The sequence below is a fragment of the Xenopus laevis genome, chromosome 4S (genome assembly GCF_017654675.1).
Source record: "Xenopus laevis strain J_2021 chromosome 4S, Xenopus_laevis_v10.1, whole genome shotgun sequence".
NCBI lineage: Eukaryota > Metazoa > Chordata > Amphibia > Anura > Pipidae > Xenopus > Xenopus laevis.
This window is the reverse complement of record NC_054378.1, coordinates 3,001,342-3,016,951: the sequence shown is the minus strand read 5'-3', so window position 1 is coordinate 3,016,951 and position 15,610 is coordinate 3,001,342. Positions and strand designations below refer to the sequence as shown.

The following is a 15,610-nucleotide window of genomic DNA, read 5'->3' as shown; positions in this document are numbered from 1 at the left end:
GCAGCGTAACATGAACTGAGACTATTTTGTGTCCGTATTGCTGAGATTTTTGACCTTTTGGTGGGGACCCAAAAATAAGTCCCTTAGGTGTTCAAGGTGAACATCCCTTTAACGCTGTGCAATTTCTTTGTACAATAAAAAATAGAGATAGGAACAAAGTACATATGAACTAGTTCTAGGCCTTGCTACTAAGTATTAAATACATTTCAGTAAGTGTTTTCAATACTTATTCCCTTGTATGATTTATGTTATTTGTTTTTAGGCTTTTGCTTGATGTTTGAAGGAGAGTAATTCCCTACAAAAAGATCAGTCTTCAGCTCCTGTATTAGATAGCGAGTGGAATCTGTGGATCCTCTTACTTCTATATCAAATGATATATCTGTCGAATTATTTATTCTGTATTGAACCGCCTAGAAGATACCTAGAAATGACTTTTTCCCCATTATCACCAAAGCAAAAACATCAAAAACATATTCTTGTTTTAAGACCCAGCATTTAATTTGACAGTGAATAAGTTAAATATTGTCTTCGCCCCTCCCCTCCCAGTGAATTCAACAGATCAAACGTTGACCATTTTAAATATGAAATAAATAATACCATAAATAATCGTTTAAAAAAATAAAATCAAAAGGAAAAGCTGCTCGTTATATATTCTGAGAGAAAACTCTGGTTATAGCTGATGCCTTTAGAAAGAGGAATGGTGATTTCCCTTACAAAGATACCTGGAGAAAGGGGGCAGAGACAGAGACTTCCCTGACCGAAATAAAATGAACTAGTCAATAAGGGAGCAAGAGGAGAGAAATGGGCAACTCCTCCTATACAGTATAATGGGCAGGCAGTTGCTAGACTGTCAATATATAATTAGCCCTAACTTTTTTTGCAAGGTATGAGAGCTCAACATTGTTCAAAGTATCTACCAGGTCAAGTAAGGTTTTGCATAACCTTCTTTAAGTCACAATGGAATGTCAGAAATGCGTTAGAAGTATGCCTTCGTAAAATCCTTTTTCTAAAAGTGCTAGCCTACTTTCATGGAATAAACTTCCACGGTCTACAAACGTTGCCTTTGCCATTCAAAGCATTAACCCTCGTTGCTCTGAAATGATGCTCCAAACTAACCTAACTGTGGGCATCTAAAATATTAAAATGCCACCATTATGGCCTTCGCCCAACAGACATTGCCTATAGCTTAGGCTTGAGATGTGAAGTTCTCAAACTCGCAATTTATCGTGAAATGTAAACACTTTCTATGAAAGTCCTACTGGTCAACCTACTTTCAACTCAGTTCCAAGATGCTATACTACTGAAGAACCCCTGTTTACAGCTTATTGCAACAATAATTAAGATTCTAGGTAACAGGTAGCAGCTAAATGGCTTACTGGGTTGGTAAACGTAAATATTAGTTCTGTACCCCATCCCCTCCCCTTCCCAGTTTGCCACAGTGTTCTTGTCTTGGGCTGTAAGCATAACACGTCTTCCCTGATCTTCTTGCCATATTGATAGTGGGCACCATACCAGAATCATTGTCTATACCCAAAATACTTCATCTTGATGCTATAGACAGACATTAGCAACAAAAGTTAAAGGAAGTTGTTCACAAAGCTTAAGTCTTGGAAACAGAAGGAGGTTACAGATCATCACAGTCCCAAGACGGACGCTTTTACAGCATTTTGCCATCCACATTTCTCCTACCCTGGTAGAAAATGGCATCACAATGCTTCCCAGAAGCTTTTCCAATTCAGAGCCCAATTCTATGTACTTTTTTTCCCAAGATGTTGCGATCTTGCTATTGGCCCCAAAGATCATCTGAGAAGAAGGTTGTTGGAAGGATCTTCCCAGAAGCACTTGCAGCTGGAGAAATGAAATCGTTGTAACCAATATAAATAATGTTCCTGGGAATCTCTAGCGTGAAGGGTTGTAGCAGCCGAAACCTTATCAAGCACACTGTTTTGGATATAGTCATATAAAGGATATTAAACCATGAATCATTTTCCTTCTGAACTTCCACAGTGGTTATATTTTTTCCATGCACCATGACATTGAATGTAATTTATTGGCTTTAATGTCTATTTTAATCCAGTATTATCTAAATGTAGGTGCAAAAAGCCATTTAGAAGTCTCAGGCCCTTGGGGGGCCCTGCTCTGACATGATGTACACTAACACGTAAAACAAGCATCAAAATAGCTGAAACATGGATAAGTGGTGTAGACATCTTGTATGCGACATTACGGCATGTTGACTGCTGCCATGACTTCACAAAACACTCTATTACTAAGCAAAGAGAACGCCTTCTTGCAAAAGATGTAACACGGTGACACATTCGTCTAAATCCTCTGCTTTTAGATTTCGGTGACCACTGAAAAACCAACCTATGGATGTGGGGGACGGATAGGTCCGGCTACCCAGAAGCCTTTCCTCCCATGAATCCAGCATGGTGATAGATCTCCAGAGTAAGATTTGCTAAAGTTTGTGTCCCTGACGTGTAAGCTTATTGATAGGTGTAGACAATGATACAGTGGGCTTCTCAGAAGCTTCTGCTCTTGTTGACGGGATTAAAATGTTTGGTTGAGAGACTTTCCCAGAAGCCTCCATTCCCACGTACAGAAAGAGATAGACAGGAGACACAGGCCTTTCCAGAAGCCTCTGTTTTTAACAGGAAGTGACCAGTGCTGATTGTTGAAGAGGCATTCCCAGAAGCCATTGCTTTTATGTGACACAGGAGACATGACTTGGTGACAGGCTTACCCAGAAGCCTTTCTAAAACAAAGGGGATTCAGACCTGCAGGGAACTTCCCAGAAGCCCCCATTGCCACTGGGCAGGAAGTGATTGTGTTTTTAGTGACTTTCCCCAGAAGCCTTTGCTTTTGTATTGGAAATGGCCAACTTTGATAACATAGAAAAGTTCTTCCCAGGACCTTCTGCTTCGTAGGTGCCCCGTGGCATTTGCCAGAAGAATTTGCTGTTGCTGATATAGTGTGATTTGCATCATTTACAACTATCAGTAACAGAAAAAGACAACTGTTAAAAGCCAAAAGCACCTTCCAATATGTTGTTGTTTCCACAGGCTTTGACGCTGGCCACGTAATCACGAAACTTTGGTTCTCCCCTGTTTGTGGGAAATATAGAGGGATGCTAACAGTGATTGTGAACATAATGGGAAGGAGGGAGTTGTGAACTGGCTGGATTGATCTTCTGTTGGTTTAGATTGGTGGGAAGTAGTGGGAGACCTCCTAACTTTTACTGGCCCGGCTGTGCTGTAAATTGAGCTGGTTCATCTGTGCCTCCTCAAGACCATTCATTTTCTTGAGACGGAGTTCATCCAACTTTCTCCACAGCTCTTGGCGCTCCTTCTCACGCTTCAACTCCCTGTGTTGCAAAGAAAAGCACAGAATGTAAAAACACTGTTGTCTTGTTTAATGTCAGTGTCTAAAGAAATGCTTTCAACAATGCTAAAATCTATTGCTTGCTTGGTGCCCTCTCCAAATCACCATTTCCTATCTTGACTCCTGTAACTTCATCTCTATGCAAAATCTATACTGAACACTTATTCAAGACTTATTGTAAAGCTCATCGTCGGTGCATTTGGACGTGCGCATACGTAAAAGAACGTAATAACACGCACGGACATATGCGCTCTGACGTCGGCGGAGTTGACGTCACGATTGGGGCCAAATTTGAAAATAGAAGGCGCATTTCAGTTGTACTTATTGCTCAAGCTTGTCTTCAGCTCTCCTGAACTTGCTAAAGCGATTATTATTATTGTGTATCCTGGTTTTGACCTTTTGCCTGTTTCTGACTCTGATCATTGCCTGTATTTACTAGGAACCTTGCTGCCCGCCAATGACCTCTGCCTGACTTGACTAAGCCTATCGTTTGACCCTCTTGTGTCCACGTTTCGCACATTTCAACTGTGAACCAGGTCCCTGCCTTTTCCTGCAGCAGAAAGTTCCAGGGTCCCATAGGGGTGTCAGTAAAGACTGGGGTAGGTAAGACTCTCTTGTTCACCTAGAAGTCCATCTGGCAGTTCATGGGCTTCTCTGTATACAGATTGTAACACTCATTTTCCAATCATACTTGTGCCACTCTTCTGTCCTACAGCCCATACACTGTTAAAGTTTATGTTTATGAAACCTACCAACTCCACTTACATTGACACTTGATACAATAGCCAACTTGAACCCACATCTCCAAAACAAACTACATCTGCTGGTATCAAGACCATACCTACTATCTCTTAGTGATTATAAAACATGGTTCTCTTTAAAAAGCATTGATACCTTTAAGCACTCATAAATCATTCTCCGTTTCACAATCCCTTTACATTTCCATTTCTGCCACTGTATCTACTACTCCAGGCAGGCACTTTTCACCTGTTTTAGACTGAAAGCTCCGATGAGCAGAGTCCACTCTTGTTATAAAGGATGTTGGTCACCAATACATATTTATCGATTTATACTTACTGTTGTCTGTCAAGCTTATAAGATGCCGTAAGCTCATCAAACAGTTTTCCATTCATCTCCATAAAAGTCTTGAGAACGTTATAAATCAGGGAGACAATTGTCCTGTGGGCAGAAAAAGAAGTTGGCAAAAATCCATCCCAATAATAACAGCAAGTAAAAACTGACTTGGGAATGGGAACAACAACTGCCCAGCAGCCATTTTGTAATGGAAATATCTAAATAAATTTTTTGGGTAAGAAAAATACCATATAATAATTTCAAATTAAATTACTGGAAATGATTTTCTAACATTCGTGCCAAATTGTTCTAGTGTAGTTACTCATAGCAGCCAATCAGCAATTCTTGTTAGAACGTGAAAATAAAAGATCTAATTGGTTGCAACGGGACTAGCGCTTGTTAGCACTTAGTAACATAGTAGTAACATAGTAAGTTAGGTTGAAAAAAAGACACGTCCATCAAGTTCAACCTTTAAACTTGCCTAACTGCCAGTTGATCCAAAGGAAGGCAAAAAACCCTATTTGAAGCCTCTCCAATTTGCCTCAGAGGGGGGAAAAAATCCTTCCTGACTCCAAAATGGCAATCAGACTAGTCCCTGGATCAACTTGTACTATGAGCTATCTCCAATTTTATTAGCAAATCATCTCTTATATGTTTATGAAGGTGTAAGGTATGAAGGGATTCCAAAACGAGTGTCTCCACTTCTTACAAAAGCTACAGGTGAAAGGTGTATCTGTCTGGATAAGTGGTGCAAGGGGCTGAATCTGGTCTTCTCTTTCTTCTTCAACCTAAATATTAGTTATATGAGAGTGTGTGTAAATAACCACCCAATTGGTAAGGATAGGAAATATGTGACTTTTTGGCTTCCTGAAGGTATAGGAGCTAGATGCACAAGATGCAAAATCGCGCCAATTATAGCCCTATAGAATTCACAGGAAAAACAGAGGACAGTAGGTACCAGGTGCTTACTTTTCCACTCCAACTGCCTAGGGGCAAACATACATATATGGGGTTATGTAATAAAAGGCACTGAGTTTGCCATGGGGCAGTAACCCATAGCAATGAAGCAGCAAGCAGAATTCACTAGTCACTTGCATCCTATTGGTTGCCATGGGTTACTGCTCCTGGGCAAATTATGATAGTAGTATACACTTAGCAACTGCCAGTTTACCTGCCTGCTCGGATGCAAGGGACCCTGGTTTTGCTGTGTGCCCATAAATGAATGCGCCTGACTGATGAACCCTAACTACTCCATTACCAAGTCATTCTGAGAATAAACAGGATTGCCGGGAAAGACTTACTGGTTCCAGTGCTCTTTGGAGACCTGGTAGAGGGTTCCGAATATCAAGGGAAGTACGGTGTGACAATTCTCTTCTATGAGGCTAAGGATGTATTCATTATTCCAAAAATAAAGGGCTCTCTCTGCGACCTGATTATGAAAAAAACAAATACAGGAAACCTTAACAAGAGACAAAGAGGAAAGTAGAGAGTTGTGTATGTGTCGCAGAAGTGTTGTGAATACATGTTAAAGGAGAACTAAAGCCTAACTAAAGAAGTAGGTAGAAATGTTGTACATGATGTTTTGTGCTTCTGTACCAGCCCAAGGCAACCACAGCCCTTTAGCAGTAAAGATCTGTGTCTCCAAAGATGCCCCAGTAGCTCCCCATCTTCTTTTCTGCTGATTCACTGATTCACATGCTGCTGTCACTTACTGAGCTTAGGGAGCCACTCACAATATACAGTACACATAGAATAGAAATGTCACAATATAAGGCTGATTAGTAATTAATACACATAATTACTACATGGCAGCACAGAAACCAGTGCAATTAGCATCAGAATTGAATAATCAGCAAACCTGTAGCATCAGCTTATATTACAGCCAGGGAAGCTCATTTTCTGCTGGATAATTAGTGACGAGCCCTAAGCTTAGCTTCTCAACAGCCAATCAGAGCCCACTGAGCATGTGAGTGTCACAGACACTTTCCAAGATGGTGACCCCCTGTGACAAGTTTGAAGTCCTGGATCATTGCTGCTATTGACAAGCTCAAACTTTAGCCTCCTGCAATAAGTTCACTATAGAAAATAGGAAATTTTTTAGCCACATTCAATTTTAGGGTTTAGTTCTCCTTTAAGGCTGAGGTTCAAACCCAAATGAACACTTTCCTCTTCCTCGCTCCTTGTGTTCCTGTATGAATGTCCAGCCTATAGTTCTCCAGGCTTGTGTAACATTAGTCGCTGCTAGTGCTAGTAACCCATGACAGAATTTGAGTACAGAATATGTCACCCCTATGAGTTACTCTGCCTTGATCTAAGCCTTCCAGTACTTTAGTCAGCTCATGTGTCCTCTGTATTTTACAATGGTTGAGTTGGTATGGCCTTTAGACTGCTTCTCTGGTTTACATACACTCAGTTGAATGTACCTGGAAATGTGGGCTGGAGACACAGCGGGCAATCTGCTTGAAGAGAGGTTCCTGGATCTTCACAAACTGAGAGGGTTCGATCACATCTAGGATCTCCTCCAGTTCTCCCAGGAACATCACCTGGATAATGGAAGCAACATATTCTCAAGTCACATCTGCTGGACCAAGCAGCTTTTTTATTAATTACAAGGCAACTTAATCACAAATGACACTCACATCTCACATCACATTGTACTTGCTGACTGTCTTCTTCAAAGGGAAATGTCTCCCCTGTCTTCTCCTTTGTTTATTAGTGTACTGTATATTCCTCCTGTATTGATCTAACTCATAACTATTCAGTAGGGATGCACCGAATCCACTATTTTGGATTCGGCCGAACCCCGAATCCTTTGTGAAAGATTCGGCTGAATACCGAATCCGAGCCCCAATTCGCATATGCAAATTAGGGTGGGCGGGGAAACATTTTTCCTTCTTTTTTTATAACAAAAAGTCACGCGATTTCCCTCCCCACCCCTAATTTGCATATGCAAATTCGGATTTGGTTCGGCCGGGCAGAAGGATTCTGCTGAAAAAGCCAGAATTCTGGCCGAATCCCAAACCGAATCCTGGATTCGGTGCATCCCTACTATTCAGGGCCAAATTTACATTTACCTGTCCCCTCCCTTTTATTCGCTCAAATTTTAATCATCGGGACTGGCGCAATGGGGACTGGTGCGTGGGAAATGTAAAAAGTTATCTCCTGCGCCTTCCCAGTGTCTCTGAACTAGGGATGCACCAAATCCACTATTTTGGATTCGGTCGAACCCCTGAACCCTTTGTGAAAGATTCGGCTGAATACTGAACCGAATCCGAACCCTAATTTGCATATGCAAATGAGAAGGGGAAACATTTTTTACTTCCTTGTTTTGTAACAAAAAGTCATGCGATTTCCCTCCCCACCCCTAATTTGCATATTCAAATTCGGTTCGGCCAGGCAGAAGGATTCGGCCGAATCCTGCTAAAAAAGGCCTAATTCTGGCCGAATCCCGATCCGAATCCTGGATTCGGTGCATCCCTACTCTGAACCAATGTGGGTGTGGTTGGGCAACATGCCGCCCCCTAAAATCCTGCCGCCCTAGGCCCGGGCCTTGGTGGCCTCTCCACAAATCCGGGCCTAGAACTATTTGGATCAGTATCAACCTCTTGCTGACTCCTTGGTTATATTTATGTTCCTCCTTGTTCTCCCTCTGATGGTTGTGAGGTGACTTTGGTCATAATGAGCGGCTATAACACACAGTTTGCAGAGCCAACCCCAGCCAGAGACCCTGCTGCTCATTACTAGAACAAGTCACATTAGACTGGGCCATACTGGGTGATCTGGTCACCTGTCTAATTCCAGTCTTAAAGGAGAAGGAAAGTCCTCTTGCACTTGGGGGTACCAAATGTTAGGCACCCCAAGTGAATGTATTGACTTACCTGAAACCCCAGGCCAGTGCTCCTATCAGCAGAAAACTGACCCGGCCCGGGGTTATACCAGTGAGCACCACGGAGCCAACCTCTTCTGTATTCAAATTTCCTGGGGCAGACGCATGCGCAGTACAACGAAATGGCGACTTTTTAGTTAAAGTTCGGCTTTCCGTTCTACTGCGCACGCGTCTGCCCCTGGAAATGTGATAACGTGATTCATTTTGAGTTGTTTGCAGCCTTCCTGAAAAAACTCGAGTCAAATTTTTTAAATTTGAATCAAATTTGATAAGAATTCAATTCAAGTTTTCGGAACGATTTAATTCATCCGATTTAAAAAAAAAAAAAGTCACTTTATTAATAAATTTCGATTGGTTGAATATCGAGTTTATGGGCGTTTAGAAGAGTTTTTAAAAACTTGAAATTTGAAATTCGACCTTTGATAAATGGGCCTCCCCGTGCCGGTTACAAGCGATACGAATAAATAACAAGGTCATGTTTAATGAGTAAAGAGACTGGACCCTCCAAACAGCCAAGTTACATAAAACAATCACTTACCTCTTTCTGAGTGCAGGTTTTTGGCCAGTATTTTAACAAACCTCGAATAACCTGCAGAGAAGAGACAAATATTATTTGAACAGATTTAATAAAGAATTAAAGTTTCTCTTTCCCGTTATATTTAAGCAAGTTTGGTTGTATCACCAACCACCACAAGGTGTCGCCATAATTATACGCAGTGATACACACAGGGAGGCGCCTCATGCTTTCGGGATATATTCACTTTCTTTTTTATGGTTTTATTGGTAGATTTCATAATGGGCCATTAAGTAATATATTTAACAGGGCAATAATTTTAAAAATTAAATGCGTAAAAACACTGGGGGTTCCAATTTGTAAGGCACCCACTGGTGACCATATTTGCTTACCTTTTAGCATAAGCCATTGCATCTATTTTTTTTCTTTTTTTCAAACATACCATCCTGGGATACTTTTCACATCGCCATATTTTTAAAGGAAAACTAAACCCTAAAAATGAATACGGCTTAAAATGCCATATTTTATATAATTAATCAGCCTAAAGTTTGAGCTTGTCAATAGCAGCAATGATCCAGGACTTCAAACTTGTCACAGGGGGTCACCATCTTGGAAAGTGTCTGTGACACTCACATGCTCAGTGGGCTCTGATTGGCTGTTGAGAAGCTAAGCTTAGGGCTCGTCACTAATTTATTTATAAATGACACTGCAAATAATTGACTGTACAATATAAAATGTCATTCCTGAAGCAGCAAGTGTATTTAGTTGTAATATTGGTGTGTAGGTGCATCTCAGCTCATTTTGCCTGGTCATGTGATTTCAGAAAGAGCCAGCACTTTAGGATGGAACTGCTTTCTGGGAGGCTGTTGTTTCTCCTACTCAATGTAACTGAATGTGTCTCAGTGGGACCTGGATTTTACTATTGAGTGCTGTTCTTAGATCTACCAGGCAGCTGTTATCTTGTGTTAGGGAGAGCTGCTATCTGGTTACCTTCCCATTGTTCTGTTGTTCGGCTGCTGGGGGAAAGGGAGGGGGGTGATATCACTCGAACTTGCAGTACAGCAGTAAAGAGTGACTGAAGTTTATCAGAGCACAAGTCACATGACTGGGGGCACCTGGGAAACTGACAATATGTTGAGCCCCATGTCAGATTTCAAAATTAAATATAAACAAATCTGTTTGCTCTTTTGAGAAACTGATTTCAGTGCAGAATTCTGCTGGAGCAGCACTATTAACTGATGCGTTTTGAACAAAACATTTTTCCCATGACAGTATCCCTTTAAGTTTCAAGGGATTGACTTACATGTTCTGTTAATGAAGAATCTTTTTCCAGGAACTGCACAGCACAATAGGCAAGCTGGGGGATACAATAAAGCTGGTTAAACAGATATGAAAGAAGATTGTTTTATAAACTGTACACAGACCAAAACAGATGCTCCCAATGATGAATAATTGTTTGAAACACATTCAGATAATGATTGGGCAGCCTGGATGGATACAGGGTACGAATAATCATTGCATTTAATGCACCGGCCCAAGAACTCAACGTTTGGATCAGGCCAATCTGGTTTAACACTTGATTGGTCAGATCTGCTTGTTAAGTGACCTTACCAACTAAACAGATCTTCCTCTGTGCACCCAGTTTAACACTACTAGAAAGTAGCGGAGTCCATGCCATCCTGTCTCTCCCAGGTAAAATAACTTTATTAAAGGATAAGTAAACATTTAAAATTAATGAATGTAAAATGAATGAGGAGGCTATGCTAAGCACTTTTGCAATGTACATTCATTATTTTATTTACATGTACTGTTATTATGAATGAACTTTGTTACAACAGCGCCACCTGCTGGTCATTTTCCCACCAGTCTGACCAGCAAGTAGTCAAGGAAGTTGTCAGGAGAAAGAAAGAGGCTGATGTTCTTCTGATTAGGAATAAAATTAAAAACCTTTCTCACATCTTTCCTAAGCAGAAGAACATCAGCCTCTTTCTTTCTCCTGACAACTTCCTTGACTACTTGGTGGTCAGACTGGTGAGAAACTGACCAGCAGGTGGCGCTGTTGTAACAAAATTCATTCATATTAACAGCACATGTATCCCTTAATATCTTGGAATCAAAAGAAAATAAATACTGAATGTACATTGCAAAAGTGCTTAGAATAACCCCCTCATCAATTTTACATTCACTTATTTTATGTCATTCTTGGCATAGAGCAGCTCCGTGATGCAATGGCATGCCACATTAAAACAATGTCAACTCAATAGGGTTAATTTTCTTAAAGGAGCTGCTCACCTTTAAGTAAACTTTTAGTATAGCATAGAATGGCCTAACAACCTTTCATGTCTCTCTACATGCAGAATTTGTGCAAAGGGTAGTTATTTTGTTTGTACTGGAATCAGTTATTTGAGTGAGCTCTAATTCATCTGCTAGGAAAGATATAAGATATATTGGATCTAACTGTCAATGAATATCTGACAAATCCTGCATGTAGAGAGACATGATGTCTGGTGAGTTTAATAGAGTGAGCTCTAATACATCTTCTAGGCAAAAGGAGCCCCCCTATAAGATATATTGGATGTAACTGTCAATGAATATCTGACACCCAACTGCTGCATGAAGAGAGAATGAAGAGAAACAGATGCTGAGAGAGGAATAGTGAACATAAACTTGATTATTTCAGAAACAATGGAGAATTTTTAATTGATTGTATTTACAAAGTTTCTTATTTCAGTATGATGAAGCTTATATTAAATTAAATTTTTTGCAATAGTTCCCCTTTAAGCAAAGTATTCTCTTTTATTCTGTAATAATAAAACAGTCGCTTGTTCTTGATCCTAACGAAGATGCATGAATCCATCCTATTGGGTTTATTTACTATTTAAATTATTTTGAGTGATCCAAATTAAAGAAAGATCCCCATGTCCCATGAGTTCTGGATAATAGATCCTATATACTGTATACATATTATCTGATACGAGACGTCCCACAGTACTGACCCAAACAGGCCCCCGTAGTCAGTGCTCGGCAGTTTCATTGTACTCTGTCAGTTATTCTGTAATACTCATGTACAATAGTAAATGGGTCTAATTGACATACAGCTTTCCTTACCTGAGCATGAAATACGGAGAGGGATTTTACAGAGTGCAAAGGTATCAAAACCCGCACGAGAAACTGTTTGTGCTCAGACTTCAGAGGTAAAGCGAACCCATTGATTATACTGGAAGACAAAGTGGATGAAGATTATTAACATGAGAAATACAGCAGGATCAGCAGCCTGTAAGTTCATTTATTTTATACCCCCCTTTGATGTTTTTCCTGTACGTAGATAATAGCCCTGCCTAATGAACTCCTGCTAACAAAACAGTCACTGCAAAGGGTGGAATGTTGGGGTTATATACTGGTGTCCTAATTATCAACCTTGCAGGAACCAAACATGGAGTAGCTTCAGTTTCCCTGTTTAGCTAAAGAAATAACAAATATCATAGACTGTTCCTGATTAAAACAATAAACAAAAAAGATATGTTTAGCACAAGCCTATTCATTGCACTTATGTTGGGCAAGAAGGTATACTGCCCCTTTAAAGGAGAAGTAAACCTTAAAAATGAATGTGGTTAAAAATGGCATATTTTATATAGTGAACTTATTGTCAATAGCAGCAATGATCCAGGACTTCAAACTTGTCACAGGGGGTCACCATCTTGGAAAGTGTCTGTGACACTCACATGCTCAGTGGGCTCTGATTGGCTGTTGAGAAGCTAAGCTTAGGGCTCGTCACTAATTATCCAGCAGAAAATGACCTTCCCTGGCTGTAATATAAGCTGATGCTACAGGTTTGCTGATTATTAAATTCTGATGCTAATTGCACTGGTTTCTGTGCTGCCATGTAGTAATTATGTGTATTAATTACTAATCAGCCTTATATTGTGACATTTCTATTCTATGTGTACTGTATATTGTGAGTGGCTCCCTAAGCTCAGTAAGTGACAGCAGCACAGAGCATGTGAATCAGTGAATCAGCAGAAAAGAAGATGGGGAGCTACTGGGGCATCTTTGGAGACACAGATCTTTACTGCTAAAGGGCTGTGGTTGCCTTGGGCTGGTACAGAAGCACAAAACATCATGTACAACATTTCTAAACTATTTCTTTAGTTAGGCTTTAGTTCTCCTTTGAAGCTCTATATTTTTCAACATTACTTTAGGAACACACTGCTAGGTAGATTGCAAGCTCTGTGGGGCATACAGCTATCTGTTGATGAGTGCAATTGTTATAGCCCTACAGGATTGCAGCCTTATTTGCACTAGGGATATTGCCCAATACAGGTTTGGATAGGGCCCCTGCTGGAGTCACTCCATATACTGTTACCCTAAGAAACAGTTGGGGAAATGATAAATGAGTGGGTTTCTTTGAATGTTCCACTGACCTGCCTAGAATTTCCAGTAGCTCAGCCACCCCGTTGAACCGCTCTGTCTCATAGATGAATCTGAAAGGGAAACAGATTTATTTGAATGACAGAAGTATGATAGAGAAGCCTTTGCTGGTAGTGAATGTAGATATGAAGCATCTTGTACACAGAAGAATGAATAGTGAAAAGAGGAAAAACACGCTATTGCTCACTGCCTCTTTCTGCAAAATTAAATGGTAATCGGTTGAAAGCGCCAGCATTAACATTGCCAAGCGGAAACAGGCAATTTTGGGTGTTTTTCTGTGCCATAGGCCAGGCCTAAGTAAGAGTAAAACTAAGGTCTTCAAAGTTTGGAGTTGGAAAAGCCTTTGATAATACAAGGACAATATTATATATTCTAACTTGACAACCTGTGAGCAATTGAGGCTCCTCCCGGGCAGGACACATTACCAGAATTGGACTGGAGTATCAGGGGCCGACCAGGAGTTGGACTTAAAGGGGAAATAAAGTTTAAAATAGAATAAGGCTAGAAATGCTGTATTTTGTATACTAAACATAAACATGAACTTACTGCACCACAAACCTAATTAAACAAATGATTTCTGCTTTCAAAGTTGGCCACAGGGGGTCACCATCTTGTAACTTTGTTAAACATCTTTGCAAGACCAAGACTGTGCACATGCTCAGTGTGGTCTGGGCTGCTTAGGGATCGTCATAAATACAGTACACATTTTTTAATTAAAGTATATTGGAGATAGGTTTCTTTTTCATTAAAGAAAGTAAAAATGGGATTTTATTTTTTTGCCTTTACATGCCCTTTAAAGGGCCCTCCATGTGAACTGAATGGTTTGCACCCAGTTCACAACCTCTCACTGCTCCTCCCCACATGCATGCGCCAGGTCCGACCGGTGGAGAAGGGTTTGGGCAGGGGAGTGAGCCTGAGTCAGTAGAGCCCATGAAGATCAATAGAAAATTAGAGAAAGTCACCTGTTGTGGTGGTAGGTGCTCACTTTAGTCTCCTTCCTGCCACTGGAGACATTAAGGGGCAAATTCACCAAGGGTCGAATATCGAGGGTTAATTAACCCTCGATATTCGACTGGGAATTAAAATCCTTCGACTTTGAATATCGAAGTCGAAGGATTTTAGCGCAAATAGTTCGATCGAACGATCAAAGGAATAATTGTTCGATCGAACGATTAAATCCTTCAAACCGAACGATTCAAAGGATTTTAATCCAACGATCGAAGGATTATCCTTCGACCAAAAAAACTTAGGCAAGCCTATGAGGACCATCCCCATAGGTTAACATTGGGTTCGGTAGGTTTTAGGTGGTGAACTAGGGGGTTTTTTCTTAAAGAGAAAGTACTTTGACTATCGAATAGTCGAATAGTCGAACGATTTTTAGTTCGAATCCTTCGATGCGAAGTCGTAGTCGAAGGTCGAAGTAGCCCATTCGATGGTCGAAGTAGCCCAAAAAACACTTCATTCGAAGTTTGTTTACTTCGAATCCTTCACCCGAGCTTGGTGAATGGGCCCCCCAATGTAAATAAACCATAAGATTCAGTGGCACATTGCAGATCAAGTGGAGTATTTATCATTCAACATAACAAACAGGAAACATTTCGGACCCCCTAGGCCCCTTTTCAAGGCTTGAGGGCCAGGGGGCCTGAAATATTGACTGTTCGTTATGTTGAGGCTAAATAAATACTCAACTTGATCTGCAATTAACAGTGTGCCGCTGAATCTTTTAGTGGAGCCCATGAAGGATGTTTTTTTCCTGGTGTTGAGCCGGCCCTTTCCTACACTGCACATTACAGAAACATGATTACGGTTGCCCTTCTAAAGCCATACCTGAGGAAGATGTTGTTGCACTGTTTCCTGATATAAGCTCGGAGACCGAGGAATTTCCCATATACACGGTGTAGGATGGTTTTCAGATATTCCCTCTCTCTTGGGTCTTCACTGTCAAAAAGCTCTAGGAGCTTTCAGAGCAAGTAAGGAAAATAGAACAAATGAAAGGAATAGCGGTGAGCAATTTTATTAACCGAGCCTGAGCAAATACCCTCTGTGAGTTTCCCTAAAATCAGCCCTAGCGCATAAACCTAAACTGTGCTTTAACGCTTTGCTTTAACATCTTTCTCATATATGAATTACTGGATGGTTGATGTGATATTCTTGAGTGTACTGTAGTAGAAGATTAAAAAATGTCCCTTGTTTTTCGTTGCTTTAGGGGTAGAGTCATGAGGTGGGGAAGGGCTGCTGTAAATGGGAGGTAAGAATAGAAGTGATGGGTGAATGTAGAAAGTCAAGGAGGAATTTTAGTGTTTGGACACTGTGTGAGCAATAAGCAT

General features: G+C 40.7%; 1 protein-coding gene across 6 annotated transcripts in view; it reads right to left on the bottom strand.

Annotated features, from left to right (window-relative positions):
* Window positions 1–473: 473 nt before the first annotated feature.
* LOC108715166 (serine/threonine-protein phosphatase 2A 56 kDa regulatory subunit beta isoform) overlaps window positions 474–15,610 on the bottom strand; it is a 59,793-nt gene continuing 44,656 nt past the window's right edge. For all 6 annotated transcript variants that reach the window (XM_018260072.2, XM_041560789.1, XM_041560786.1 and 3 more), the window contains 9 exons: window positions 15,111–15,241; window positions 13,277–13,336; window positions 11,964–12,072; window positions 10,159–10,212; window positions 8,880–8,930; window positions 6,879–6,998; window positions 5,757–5,884; window positions 4,459–4,560; window positions 474–3,364 (listed from right to left, as the gene is read on the bottom strand). In XM_018260072.2, the coding sequence (XP_018115561.1) occupies window positions 3,229–3,364; window positions 4,459–4,560; window positions 5,757–5,884; window positions 6,879–6,998; window positions 8,880–8,930; window positions 10,159–10,212; window positions 11,964–12,072; window positions 13,277–13,336; window positions 15,111–15,241 (891 nt within the window). In that variant the 3' untranslated portion in view covers window positions 474–3,228. The remainder of the gene's footprint in view (window positions 3,365–4,458; window positions 4,561–5,756; window positions 5,885–6,878; window positions 6,999–8,879; window positions 8,931–10,158; window positions 10,213–11,963; window positions 12,073–13,276; window positions 13,337–15,110; window positions 15,242–15,610) is intronic.